A 14,552-nucleotide genomic window follows, 5' to 3' on the forward strand; every position below is an offset into this window, starting at 1 on the left:
TCTTCATCAATCACTGTAGGAGAGTAATAGATACTTCTTTCAGAAGTACCTTGGTATGAAAGAGCCTGCTGACACAAACTAAGCTCCTAATGCTATGGCAACATACAGAACACTTCTTTAACCCAGTAAAGGACATAAAAATTCATTTATTACACATTTTACAAGACGGGAAACTCTACCTGTCTCAACGAAAAGAGTTCTTTCAGAATTGGTGAAAGGAAATGCTATCAGTAGAATAGATCTGTATACAATACTTGTTACATCATTCACAACAAATATTTCTAAAATAAAATAAATTATACTGCATTCTAATGCAAGTATGATTATTGTACTTTAAATGCTACACACTTTTGTATGTGTATATCAAAAAACACAGATGTACACACACAGTATACAAAGAATGGCAATGGGTGGTTGTCCACAAATGATGTAGAGTATTTAAAGCCTCTGAGCATTTACAATTATGTGCTTATTACTTCAGCCTGGAAGAAATATAATGCAGTCAATTTTCAGCTTGTAATTTAATTTCCTTAGCAAGCAGCTAATCAGGGCAAATTTTTAAACACTGCTGTGATTAAAAATTAGCATCTCAAAAGGCAGTAAAAAGAAATCAATCAAGAAGGTCACTTCAAAGCCGAAATAAAAATTACTTCCCGCAATACAGGCTTAAAAGGAAACATTTCCATTGAAGTGACCAGAAGAGTTTTGGAGACAACTGACAGAACGACAGGAAGCAACAGAACTAAGTGATAGAAGTATGCCAGAAATTTTAGAACCATTTTCTAAAGTAAAGACCCCAAAGCAGCTTCTCCCCATTAGAAACAACCTTCTTCAATACAGAATTATTCACATAAAGAAAACCATTTAATTCTATCTATATAGGCAGGTGTAAGTATTACAGGTATAATTCTCTACTGCACTTGCAGCATTTTATTTGACTGCATTATTGTTCAAATACCCCAAATCAATCAACTGATCTCTGTTATTGAGGGATTTACTGGTTTGAAAACCAAAGACTTACGTCATCGATAAAATCAATCAATGAGGATGAAGAAGAGGAAAAGGAGTCCTATTTTAATGAAATCAGCAGTAAAGAAAAAAACAAAGGAAGGGAGAGAGACAGAAAAAGAGATGGATGAAGAAAACTTCAGTATAAATAAAAATGCAAAAGTAAACAACTATAAATGACAAATTGCAAAATGTTACCCAAGTTTTCATTAATTGCCTTTCATAGACAATTAATAATCAACACACAAAATCAAATGTTTTTCTTGCATTGACTCAATAAAACAAGATTCCTACATTCCAAGAGGAATTTTATTCTAAAAGTAACTTACAAGGAAAATCATTTAAAAAAGAAATGAAAAAATGCGTTAATTATGAATTATGAGACAACAATGGAATAATGAATACACAATAAAAAGCAACTTAATTTGGGAAGATTAATAGCATCAGGAATGTCTTTTGTAGCTAAATATGATCTTGTACATGTATCAGGAAAAAAACAATCACAGATTTTACAACAAATGTATAACTGTGAAGGTGGTGTGTTGTCCCCACTGAATTTAGTTTGACCAGTATTTCACCCTGGCTGCTTTTCTCTAAAGAAAAACAATGCACTGTTGGCTGTTGATTAAAACAGAGGATAAGAAATGCATTGTGTTGTTTCAATTTTCCACATCCATACTTTCTACCTAAACTGGTCTCTATTCTAAAAGCAACAAAGGAATTAAAGAGATTTATTTTTTAGGAATAAAATTCTGTGGAGAGGAAATGAACAGCAATTATCTGGGTTTTAGAAATCTGTGAATGAAAATGAACAAACAATGAAAACATCCTAATAAATATCAACCACTTCAGTATCAACCACTTCACAGAATGCAATCAAGGATTATTTGCATACTTTCAAGTTTACAAAACCAGCATTCACATTACTTAGCATTATTCTGAACACGTACCAAAGTCATTTGAGCACCTTTGCTTTACTTGTTTGCTATGATATCAGGAAAATTTCTGCATTCAGCATTTTAGAGAGAATTCGCTATGATTATTAACTGTTCAAGAGAAGACAGCCAGCACTGCAAATGACGAGCAATATTCACATACTGTTGTATACAAGTAAATACAGGATAATATCATTAAAACAGTAACAAACTCTCAGCAAGTGGGTATTCTGTATAAAACAGCAATAGTAAAAAGTTTCACTGACAACTGAGAGAGCAAGCAGCTTTACACTTACTTCAAATTGATCCAGAGCAGAGGTAGGCGCATTCAAAAATGCCAAGAAAGAATTCTGTGAGTCTTGGTGCTTTACACCTAGAAAACAGCAGCAGGTTTTTAAGCTACAGAAAAGTGACCATTTTATGGAGGACCTTTGCCTTGCCGCATTCTGGGTTTGGGAATCCACCTCAGACAGCTACATTTGTTTAAAGCAATTGTCATGTTTGGTCTGTTTTCCACAGTAAAATCTTTTTTTAATAGATATATACCCACTAAAGCAAGCAACAAATGTTTAATTAGCCTTTTCCAAGCTAGGATGCATGTGGTGTGAACTGAGCATGAAACCATACTTATGCGTGCCTTCTGTGCAATACACAAGTTTCTAATGCACTTATGGCCATCTCCAACATGCACTGAATCATACAGGTTTAACCACTAACACGGCAGGTGTCACCCCTGCTCTGCCTGCACATTGGACAGTCTGCTGTGGCAAGACTGTAGATAAAAGCAAACAGTGAGATTCAACAAAAAGCACACAAAACATGCTGTTTGGGAATACATGGTATTTTCAAGTAATACAGTTTTTATATAAATACACTGAAATCCTAGAAAAAGACTAAACAAAATTCTCTGATAACCTACTTCCTACAGAATCATTTTTGTAATCATTTTCCCCACCCTTCTTGGTTTCTGCAATGCATTTCTCAAGAGCAAAAGATGGTAGAAATCAATCTACACGTACAAGAAAGTTAGTCTACCACGGAATATTAACTGCAGCTGAATCCTCAACACAAGTAATGATTGAGACAACTATACAGTTCTTCTTACAAAGGAGAATCAAGTCCAAAAGATAATAAGGATGTTGAATTAAGATATATTCCTATCAAAATATTTGACTAATTACAGTAGAATCTATACATTACTTCTGAAAACACAATAGTTAATACTCCTTTTTTTCTTCTTTTTTAAAAAAAAAAAAAAAAAAAAAAAAAGCAAGTGTTTATCTCCATTTCCACAAAAATAAGGTATTAAGACTAGAAAAAATACAAGATGAAACATTAATTACAAGCTCTTAACAGATTGTTTCATGGAAAGGTAGATTTCATAAGTAGGGTAACTATGGACAATTTTTTAAAAATATTTTCAAAAATATAAATCTAAAAGTAAAAGCTAGATGTGAGCAAACATTAATGTCCCCACTCAGTAGTATAATCCTGATCTTAGCACTAACATCGAGATGAAAAATTAACAATTCCCTAAGTGGTATTTGCTCATCAGTGCCAGTGATTTCTGAACATTTTGTACAGGTTTATATCCTTTTTACCAGTCAGCCAACACTTGGAGGCCTATATATGGAAACAGATGTTAACTACAACACGTTATTGGCTGTTATGACAGTAAACAACATTTGAAATCTCTATGCAGCAACTATTGCTCGAATTTTGAAACTCAAGTTCAAGCAGTTTCCTACAAAAAATCTGGTAATTCCTTTTGGCCTGAAAAATCACTTCTTCCCACTTAGAAGATACAAATATTAGAGGTACTACGGGAACTGTAAAGAATCAGCCAAATCATTAATCTTACCTCAATGAATTTTTTTCATTTCAGACTTACTAAAAGTCTCTTCTCTAATGCAAAACAGTTAGCAGATGCAACAGAAATCCCAGAATATTCTCTTACAACCATAGCAAAGCAAACATGACCACACTGATCACTGCATGTTTACAAAGCCAATCAATGAATCCATTGAAGAAACCAATGAATGAACTGCACAGTGCCTCTGCAGCTGTTTTCCTTCTTAAGGGCCTCAAATGTTCATAAACGAAAAATACAGTGATTAGTGCTAAAGTCTAAATACCTTTCATTCATCAAAGATGGGAAACAATTACAAAAAAAATCCATTCTTTCAGCAGTTTTCTGGCAGTCAAATACCATACATATGCCAAACAAAAGTACTACAACTCCAACATGGATAATATCTTACTCGTTCAAGTGTATCACCAAAGCTGTTACAAGTACACATGAGCAAATTCAACTGTGGGTACATCTCACCATGCAATAGCTGTGCTCACATTTTGTATGCCAAAGTTTCCTGGTATCATATTTTAGAGAAAAGACGACACTTAATTGATAAGATGTACCCACAAATGTGAAATATGTTCTTATTTAGTTGGATATCAGTTGCCATACCCTTTTCTGATCTAAGTTCTTCCGTCTCCTTCTTCAGCCTTTCAATATCGGACAACAGTTCCAAGTTCTTCTTCTCAGATTCTTGTAATTTACTTCAAAAGAACACAAACAAAAATCCTTTGTAAACATTGAGAACCAATGTTACAAATCACTTTCTTTATTCATCTTTGCATGTGGACTACTGCTCAGTTAAAAATCAATGCCCAGCAAGCTGCATGATCTCATCAAATGCAAGAATGAACTCAGAAACCACTTTGGACCTCTTCAGTAAGGTATCTTAAAGAAACAGAACAGGCATTAATTGCCCTTCTTTAACCATTAGGTAAGGTCACATCTCTAATGTATGAGTAATTGTGTGAGCCTGTATCCTGTGGGTAAGGAAAAAAAAAAAAAGAAATTGAGTTTTTATTTTGTTCATTCATAGTACCTCTGATACTAATAGATCATGTATAACTGTTAGCTGTTTCAGTTCTTTCTGACTCAGCACTCCTCATCCTTGCTGATCAAAGAAAACAGTGACATTCATATTTTTACAGGATCTACACCGCTGCCTATCATCAGGTTACCTGGTGTGAAAACCTCCCAGTTAAGTGGAAATGGTATTCCCACTTCACAGATACCTCAGCTCTGTCTAAACTATTTCCTAAAGCTGCAAAACAAGTCAGTGCCCCACAGATACGATTCAAGAAAAATTCTTCATTTTGCTTGTATTTGAAATTCTTACATCACATCCTACCCCTTCTCTGCTAGGAGATGTTTCCATGCTTTGTATTGCCCTTTTACGTGTTTAGCCACTGCAAGATGACAGAAATGCTCCTATAAAAAAGTACTTCTATAGAGAAAGAAGGAACAGAATGTGTGTGACTCTAAGAGAAGGCTCAAAAGTCATATTTCAGCTTAAGCATCTACTTCAACCTACACCAACTCAAAGGACCAGCACTGCAATACTTCAATGAGATTTGTTATTTGGAAATGTAACTTCTATTACATCATAGTGCAGGACCAATTTTCTTCTCATGGCATACTTGCAATGCTTTAGCTTAAGTCAAATTACAACATATGGCAGGAGGTATGCAAACAGGATGTATTTTGTATTTCACCTACTGTGCCTATTTGCTTAACAAAGTTAACGCTTGTAGAAGGAATTGAAACCACAGCTAAAGGAATTCATGCCTACTTTTTCATCAGAATTCAGCTGTAATCATTAGTAGTAGTGCAAGCTTGTTCTTAAACATGCCTTAAACAGAATTCTCTTGTAGGCTCAGAAAAATCTCATGTTCTGTATTTGATTTCTGTCCAAACTAGCAAAGGAAACAACAGGTACAAGTTTCAGTGGTAAATGCTACGACAAATGCTATCATCAAATTTGTGTTTGCAGGGTTTCAAGAAGTTTCATCAGTATTAGATTTTAGGCACCACTGATCTGAACTAAATTTAAGCTAGAGACCTAGAAATTTAATGTCTTGGTACTAGTTCCCCACTTCAGTCATATGCCCTACTTGAAATTTTATAATTTAAGTTAAAACAAAAAAACAAAAAACAAACAAAAAACAAAACAAAACAAACAAAAACACACACACAAAAAAAAAACAACACAAAAAACCTCAAAAAATGGATCCAAGGAACAAGAGCATTCATAATCTCCTACAAGCACATACTGTTGCTGTGCAAACCAATACACAATAGTAGGTTTCTTTTCTTTTTGGAATGAATCCGTACAGCTATCAATACAATGGATAAGAATAAATTCTACATTTGAACTGGTTACTAAACTAGGAGACATTACATTATGTTGTCAAGATTCCAAAACTCCAAAGAAAGCATCCAGCTGCTTGTGCTGTAAAGACAGATATCTTTTTTTTTTCACATTTGGATATAAGAAACCAGCATCATTCATTATCAAATTTTGACAGAAAATGTAAATTAAACGATGATACACTGACGCTCTCTGGTAGGAATCCAAGAAAGTTTTCCATAGAACAATTCAGTCTTACCACTCTGTAGAGATACAGGAAGCTTTGACTTTATTCAACTCATCTTGAATAGCCTGTTTGGCTCGGATTTCAGCATCAAGAGCTGACTGCAGTTCCAACCTTGCAGACATATCTAGCTTTGCAAAACGGCGCATCTTCCAGGGCATGTCCTGGTGAAAAATGATAAAATGATTCAAATGACCACTATGAAGGACAGGCACAAGTGAAAGACTTCAAGCTTTCCGTGCAGCATAGTACACATTTCCTTCAACAAATTAATATATGATTAGAAAGTAGCTACTTCAAGAATATTGTAGAAAAAAATTACATGATGTGATAAACAATAAATCTGCAAGTCAGTTATTCAGAAGGGAAGCTCTAGAGAAGTTCAGCTTTTGACTAACACAGCCTCTACAGAAAGAATATTATTACTGCAGCTAAAACTATCAAATGACCATTACATTTTTAAACAAACAAAACATCTGATATTCAGAATGATAAGTCTTACTGTAGCTCTTGCACCCAAGCTGGAGTTCCTCAGGGCCTCTAGTTCTTCTGTCATTTTAGAGGCCAAGGCTTGAAGATAACCTCGAGCATCTTTTTCATCACTTACCCTAGACAATTACATTAGAAGAAAAATGTTTTAATTAAACGATCTAAACAAAAAACAAAATTCTCTTCATTTTTCTTAGAGTACTGACACAGGCTAAGCCAGAACCCTAACTTAAGTCCCTGCAAGAGGAAGGTAAGCTAACATCCAAACCTGAGGGACTGCACTGACATACAAGATGAGGGAAAGTGGGTCCTCATCTCTGCTCAGAGCAGAAGGAAGAGCCTCCCTTTGGCCCCCAAACTGCCCCTATACAACACGTATGAGGCTCAGGATGGAAAAAAAGAAAGGCCATGGCTAACAGTCAAGACACAGGAAAAGAAATATGCTTAATGTTGGTAAAACTTGTTGAAGGTGCACTCAACTCCACTGTCAATGTCATTGATGAAGACAGTACTGAGTATTAGTCCCAGCACTGAACCCCGAGGGACCACTTGTCACTGATCTCCATCTAGACATTGGATTTGTAGACTACCACTGTCTTGCACTATCTTGCAACAAGTTCCTAATCCACTGAGCATTCCTCCCAACAAATTGATACATTTTCAGTCCAGAGAGAAGGGAGTTAGGAGGGACAAATGCCTTACTGAACTCCAGACAAATGACATCAGTGGCTCTTCCCTTGCTCACTAATGCAGTTACGCTATCATAAAAAAACACTAGGTTAGTCAGGCAGGACCTGCTCGTGGTGAAGCCATGCTGGTGTCATGGTTTTATGATTTTTGGTTATCAGTATTCCACACCATAGCATCATGTAATGCACTGGGGGTTTGACTGCTGATGCTCATGTTCCGGGTGCCTTTTCGGAGGAGAAGAACTACATTTCCCCAGGGGCTTTGCGGTCAGCGAGGAGATAGAACTCCTGGCAAGGTCACCAGATCTCTTCTTTGCCTGCTCTTCTTTGCCTGCGCTTCTCCGTCTGCTCTGCTCCATCTGCTTCTCTTCATCTGCTCAACTGGACTTGCACTTCTCACCTCAGCATTGCGGTGAGGCCTATCCACCTTTCAGACACACTCTCTCTCTCTCATTATATTTTGCTGATACTATATTTAGTTTGTTTCTCCTCACATCGTTGCCTCTGTTTTCAATTACTTTGGGGTCCCCTGTTTCCCTCTTCCAGAGGCGGAGATCCATGGATCTCTCTGCCCTGCTGGTCATAGAACCGGGCCCAACCAGCCATAAACCGCTGACAGCTGGTTATTCATATCACCTCCCTCTCTTCCATGTGCCTTAGCATAGCTTCCAGGAGGATCAGCTCCATGATCTTCCCTGGCACAGAGGTGAGGCTGACAGGTCAGTAGTTCCCTGGGTCATCCTTTCTACCCTTCTTAAGAATGGCTGCAGCATTGCCTTTTTTCCAGCTTCTCCTAGTGACCTGTCTGCAGAAAGGGATTTCTCCTCATTGCATATAAAGCAACACAAATTTCTCTTGTTGATTTTACACAGTGAATATGGAAACGGTGCAATTTGAATGTCTGCCATTAATTAATGAAAATAATATAATGCTTCAACAAAGTTCTACAGATAGCAAGCCAGAGTGGAGCTCTCACTTTGAATTGCCACGGACTCGGGAGGAACAGAAGAGCTCTATCATAGTAAAAGCTACAGAGTAAATATCTACAGGTTGTAGTGACTTCTCGGTGTGCAATTTAAGATTTATTTAAGGAAGAATGCTTTAATCAGAGAAGCTAGAGAGTACTTGCCACAAAACTCCCACCCAACATGGAAAAGTTAAGAACTTAATCATTCTGTAAGCTTTATCTTCTTTGTCTCTTGCTTACAATTTAGTTCAATGGGTAAGAAGGAGACTTAAAAACAAAACTAAACTAAAAACCATCTCCTGATTCCACTTATGTCAATGTGATAGTTTTGATATGAATGGGTTAGCGATTTCCCAAGGTATACGAGGACTCAATGAAAGCAGACTATCAACTTTCTAACATTCCATATGTAACCCATTTTGATGACTAGATGAGAAGATCCTGTCCTGTACAAACCACTTATGATACAAGAGTAGGCAAAAGGTGCAGTAATCAGCATAAGAAGCCTACACATGACAAAATGGATACTAAAAAGAACAAAGAACAAGTGGGAACAGAAAGATTCACTTCCCATGTTAGAAAGAAAGTTGTTTGATTTTACAAAAATTGATGCCATGTTTAAGCAGACTCTTTAGCGTATTAAAGAATTACTAGTGCAATTTGAAGTAGAAATGGTGTTGTTGCCCACTAGATGGCAACATTTTCTCCAAAATGATTTACATATTGATCAAATGCTGATTTCCTAAGAGCATTTGGATTTGTTCCTGCTTTGCTGGTGATTATTATGCTGTTGTAAAGCAACTGACTAAAACTAAAATTTCATTATGTACTTGGAGACATCATTATGTTAACCTTCAAATAACCACTCACAAACATCTGGTAGTTTATTTGTCATGCTACTAGGAAAGTGGGACCATCTGTGTCTGTGTCCAGAATACTTTACAACACAAAATGAATCAAGACCAAAGATTTTTTTAATTTTTTTTTTATCATTTGTTATTATTATTGTTTTTATTATTATTATTTGCTAAACAGAAGGGATCTTGAAGCTCTGGGGTCACATACCAAGCTGCATCTCATTTCATTTAAAACCTCAGGGAAGTCTGAAAGCTATCACTCCTAGTTCTCCCGTAGGTTCTCAGAGGTTTTAGATCTCTGTCTATCACTATCCTTAAAGTCTCAACTCTTTTTCTCCCCTAATCTATTTAAAAGAAATAAACAAACCAATCCTATTTCTCTAAACTTTCAGCACTTTTCTTTGCTCTCAAACACTGAAGTTTCCCATTATTCTCCATAATTTCTACTTAATAGATGATTAATCTCTGATTATTCCTACTTTGAATACCATGAATCTCAGAACATCTCAGGTTTTCAGCTGAATTTCCTGCAACTTCTGATAGTTATCAAAAGTCCCATCCTACTCTAAATCTTGTATTCAATTTGTGTGTGCTTTCTTCTGAGAGCAAGCAGATTTCAAAACTCAAAGAACTTTAAAGCACTTGTGGCACTTAAAAAAAAAAATGAAATGAATAATCAGGATAATATCAACCATACTGCAGTTGGTAGAAAGAAATCTAGTTAACAAGGAGAATATTCACCTGATCTTCTCTGTAATAACAGCCATACCTTCTGGCCTCAGTTGAATCTAAGCTTAATGTTTCACTCTATGAGTAAATTAGGTAGGATTTAGTTCATTTTTACATACATACTCAACATACAAAGTTATTAATTTGAACTCATTATTAAAGATTCCATTTCAATGAGTGGAGAGAAAAAGAGATTTCTACAGTATTACTTATGGGATTGTCTACCTTTACAATTTTTAACATTGGCTTATAGCCTCCCAGAGAGAGTTAGTAAGTTCAGATTTTTGACAAGTACCCTGGGAATCCCTACCAAGATTTCCATGAATCTCCTCACAGCAGTAAATCAGAAATACAGTACCATGGCTATTCAGAAGTCTCTCTTTTAAAGTGACTGTGTTAACCTCACAGACAATGAATTCCTTTCCTATCTTCCATAGGAAAATTTATAGCTAACTATAAAGTCCTTAACATCTCTTATTCTTGTCAAGAAACGATGAGTGATTTGGCCAATATAAGCATGTAATTATAGTAGCTCCATGAAAGTTGGGTGATCTGTGAGGGTCTATTGCTACCAACAATAGAATATGCAATTAAATTTTGGTTGAAGTATTTATATTAAGAAGTTGTTATATATATGGTGCCTTGGGATAATAATAGCAAAAATTAAAAAAGTTTTGTACATCTTCCATAAAAAAGATGCAAGAGATCACAGTAAGAATGTAGAGAAAGCTAAAGGGAATATGACAGGTCAGCTTTATAACTTTCAGATTACAAAATTTGAAAGGAAATAAAATTCAGAAACTCACAATGAGTTGTGAAAAGAGCAACAGTCTTAACTGCCCAAAATGTGAACTCAAAGAGTGCCACGTGAGTGCCACACGTGTCCAGAGAGAGATCTGCAAGATGGTAAAACACTCGAAGCGAAGAACGCCTTAGGCTTGTGTTACTTAAAACAGAGCTGCAACAAATACCTTGAACTCACAGAGAGCCAAACAATCTGCTTACCAAAATAGTAATTAATTGCATATACTGCCTCCAATCCTTCACGAATCACAGCAGAAAAATTAGACAAGAGGACAAAAAAATACTTTAAAGGTGTTTTAAAGTACGCACCCAAAATTTATATTTTGATTTAGTATTATATGAAAATCTGTTAGGTGAGGAGATGCAGCTCAGAAGATCTATCATAGTTTGTTAGCTCCCAGGCATGCTATTTCCAATTTGAAGATGCGTTCAGGTAGGGATTGAATTTCTATGTTCTTCCAAAGAAAACACAGATGTGACTGACTAAATTAGTTTAAAAAGAATGTAGATACTTTTCTTTTCAAATGTTTACCATTATAATGGATAATAATCTATACAGCAGCCCATGTTCCACAGCAAGAAAGCTCCCAAAAAAAGGACCCAGTTTCAGTATGCAGTGCTGAATTCTAACAACAGGAGAAGGACATTACCAGATCATATGGCTAACATATGGGAAATCCAAACACAATAAGGAAGAAATGAGAGCAACTATGTCGCCTCACAATGCTGAAAAATTTTAATACAGGTGGAAAGGAATGCAAAGGGAAAATTGAGATGCATAAGGTAATTAAAAACTGAAACTAAATCATGTTTTCTATCTCCTTAATGTCCAACCATAGTATTTTTTTCTTTGCCTTTCTTTAAACAAATTCTTAATTTTCAGCTCCATACTTTTTAAAATACACTGTACTATTGAAAGAGATTAGTAAAATGCTTTTAAGAAAATTATTCTTGCATGTTAACTTTGTTTCATTTAGTATCTTTAGGGACGCCAAACAAAACAATCCCGAGCCTCTCCTCCTCCCAAGTGACATCTGATGCGTGCAAGATGCCTTATCGTGTATCTGAACTACATCAGTAGTACATCCTAAAATATTAAACACTCTCATCAACTGGAGAACGGACTTCCTTAATGGCTGTGGGTACACTTTAACATAGTGTCAAGTAAAACAATCCATATTTAATGCCGACTTGTCTTATTCTGTAGCTCCAAACTTTTGAGTGCTTTCCAACAACATGGAATGTAAAACAGACTTGTGTCTCTTTTAGCTTGATTTTTTTCTGAATAAATATTTGCAATCAGCTACAAACTAACAGAGTTTCAGCAAATAAATATATGTTTCTCCGATGCAGACAGTCTACTACATTTAGAGATGGGACAGACAACCTGCACAATTGGACCTTTTAAAATTTGTCATCTCTGCTATGAATTCAATGCCTTGACACACTATGAACTTCATAAAACAGATCAGAGTTACATTATTTAATTAACAGTTTAAAACACTTCCAGAAAGCCAGAGGACAATCTTGCTTTCTTGTTATATATCACACAGTTATATTCAAAGGCAAACTCTGTCTATCTGAACAACAGAATTATACTTACAACAATCGGCATACTAAGGTTCATTAAAATAAATGTTTCTGATTCTTGCTTTGGCATAACAAGTTACATTACTTAGTTACTACATGGATATGTATAATGATATCTACACAGAAGTGGAAAAAATGTTGAGATACAAAATGTTTTCATAGATACCAAACACTACATTATGACATACAAAGGGAACAGAGAGAAAAACAGAAACGGAGGAGAAAAATGAAAGATGTCTAGAAAGAGCAATCTCTTTCCCTCAATAGTTTCAAGTTATTCTTTTTCTCCATTTACTAGAAGTGGTCAGAAGACTTTATAAGTGTAACAATCATTATTTAACTGAAGTATTATTAGAAACATCATCTGACTGGCACTGAGAGAGTCTCAAATCCTCTGCCTTTCAGCCTTGTAAAAATCACACAGAAGTTGCACTACATTTGTTTCATTCTGACACATGCCAAGCAGATGAAGGACATTAATGCTGAGACAGAAATGCTGTCAGCCACCACTTTTTCCAGGCTTGCTCCTTCTTGGAGGCGTGAGCTCAGCACATGATTCCTTTCAGCATTCTTCCAAAGCCACAAGCCACACCCAACAGCCATGATCATTTTGCACTTCAATCCTTGTATTTGAAAAGACACTTTCCTTCTTAAGGAGGAACTCAATTTTCCAGATATGGATGTTATTAAAATCTCAGGCAAAAATACAGCAGAATCCCTGACAGGTGTGGGATTTCACCTAAGCACTTGCAAGTGTCAAATACAAATGCAAAACTCCGCAACAGCCCTACCACAGACTGAGTACTCACCATTGGATGATCTCAGTAATTTGGGCCTCCCAGTGGGCCACAGACTCCTTTTTATCAGCTAGGTCTCTCATTTCTTCTTCCAGCTGCCGGTTATTCATACTCAGCCTCTCAAACATGGCGGTGAGCTGAATGAGAAATTAAACAAACTGTTAAATGTATAAGCTATTGTGACTCTATCTCTCCACAGGCTCAGAGCCATGCCTCTCTTCTCTCTCTCAGTTTATATAACTGCTCTCAAGTTTGTTAACACCCATCACAATGAACAGCATGCAACAATAAAAGCCAGAATCTTTCTTCATGTATGATCTCAGCTGTGCTTAAAGGTCTTTTTAGGGACTAGAACTACATTTTTGCTCTAAAAAACAACACATCAGTTTTTAGAGAACTAGTCTCCACATAACTGTACAACTCTTAAAGGGTTTCTGTTTCACATCATATATGTGTAGAATGCTCTCTATATGAAAAAACAAATTGAAAAGGCAAACAAAGGCACAAAAAATGTTACAGCTCAGATAAAACTACTGAATCTCTCCCTTATCTAGTAACTATGGACTATAAGGCTTAACAGATACAGCCACAAATCAGTCAGGAGATTCTCCAGGTATTTCACATTCCCGTTCTTCATTTTAATCACTCGCAGACAGAAAAACTGAAATTAAATGCACATCTGTAAGTACAAAATGGAATACCTAGCAATTAACCTTCCTTGCATTCACACAGCTGTCATTCATACAAGAACCTTTTGAAAGGCAAAAGCCACAGCTAACCTGATTTCTTACGGGAAGCTAAAACTTCATTATGTTAAATATTCCCCAAATCAAAATGAAATTAGACATCAGATAGACTTAATAGAAAGGCGTGAAGAGGAGAATAATCTCACATGAAATGTTGCCTTTTGCACTGAAATGCATTAACAAATCAAAATGATGAAAAAATATTAATTTTTAAGCTATAGGTTTTTACTCCTTATGTGAATACCTAGCTACATATTTATCATTTCAATGGGTCTCTGATTTAAATGTCTATTTTTTCAATATTATCTGCTTCTATTTTTTCTATTTAGAATATCATATAAAATTAATCTTAGCAAACTTAAAAGTCTTAGTAAAAGCCACATAACTTAATACCCACCCATATATACGCATACCTGCATATATACATATATATATGAACGCAATCTCAAATTCAGATGCCTGTAGATATTCTCTATTCAAATATTAACGACAACT

General features: G+C 35.7%; 1 protein-coding gene across 7 annotated transcripts in view; it reads right to left on the reverse strand.

Annotated features, from left to right (window-relative positions):
* The window catches only part of CDC42BPA (CDC42 binding protein kinase alpha), a 153,193-nt gene that overhangs the window by 37,552 nt on the left and 101,089 nt on the right, over positions 1-14,552 (reverse strand). For all 7 annotated transcript variants that reach the window (XR_006171413.1, XM_042834461.1, XM_042834646.1 and 4 more), the window contains 5 exons: positions 13,324-13,448; positions 6,892-6,997; positions 6,405-6,553; positions 4,411-4,502; positions 2,240-2,316 (listed from right to left, as the gene is read on the reverse strand). Coding sequence is in view for 6 of the 7 variants with exons in the window: in XM_042834461.1 (XP_042690395.1) it covers positions 2,240-2,316; positions 4,411-4,502; positions 6,405-6,553; positions 6,892-6,997; positions 13,324-13,448 (549 nt within the window). In the remaining variant the exon portion in view is untranslated. The remainder of the gene's footprint in view (positions 1-2,239; positions 2,317-4,410; positions 4,503-6,404; positions 6,554-6,891; positions 6,998-13,323; positions 13,449-14,552) is intronic.

Source organism: Centrocercus urophasianus, unplaced genomic scaffold (genome assembly GCF_019232065.1).
Source record: "Centrocercus urophasianus isolate 14NV4802_14NV808 unplaced genomic scaffold, USGS_Curo_1.0 seq_10, whole genome shotgun sequence".
NCBI classification, from domain to species: Eukaryota; Metazoa; Chordata; class Aves; order Galliformes; family Phasianidae; genus Centrocercus; species Centrocercus urophasianus.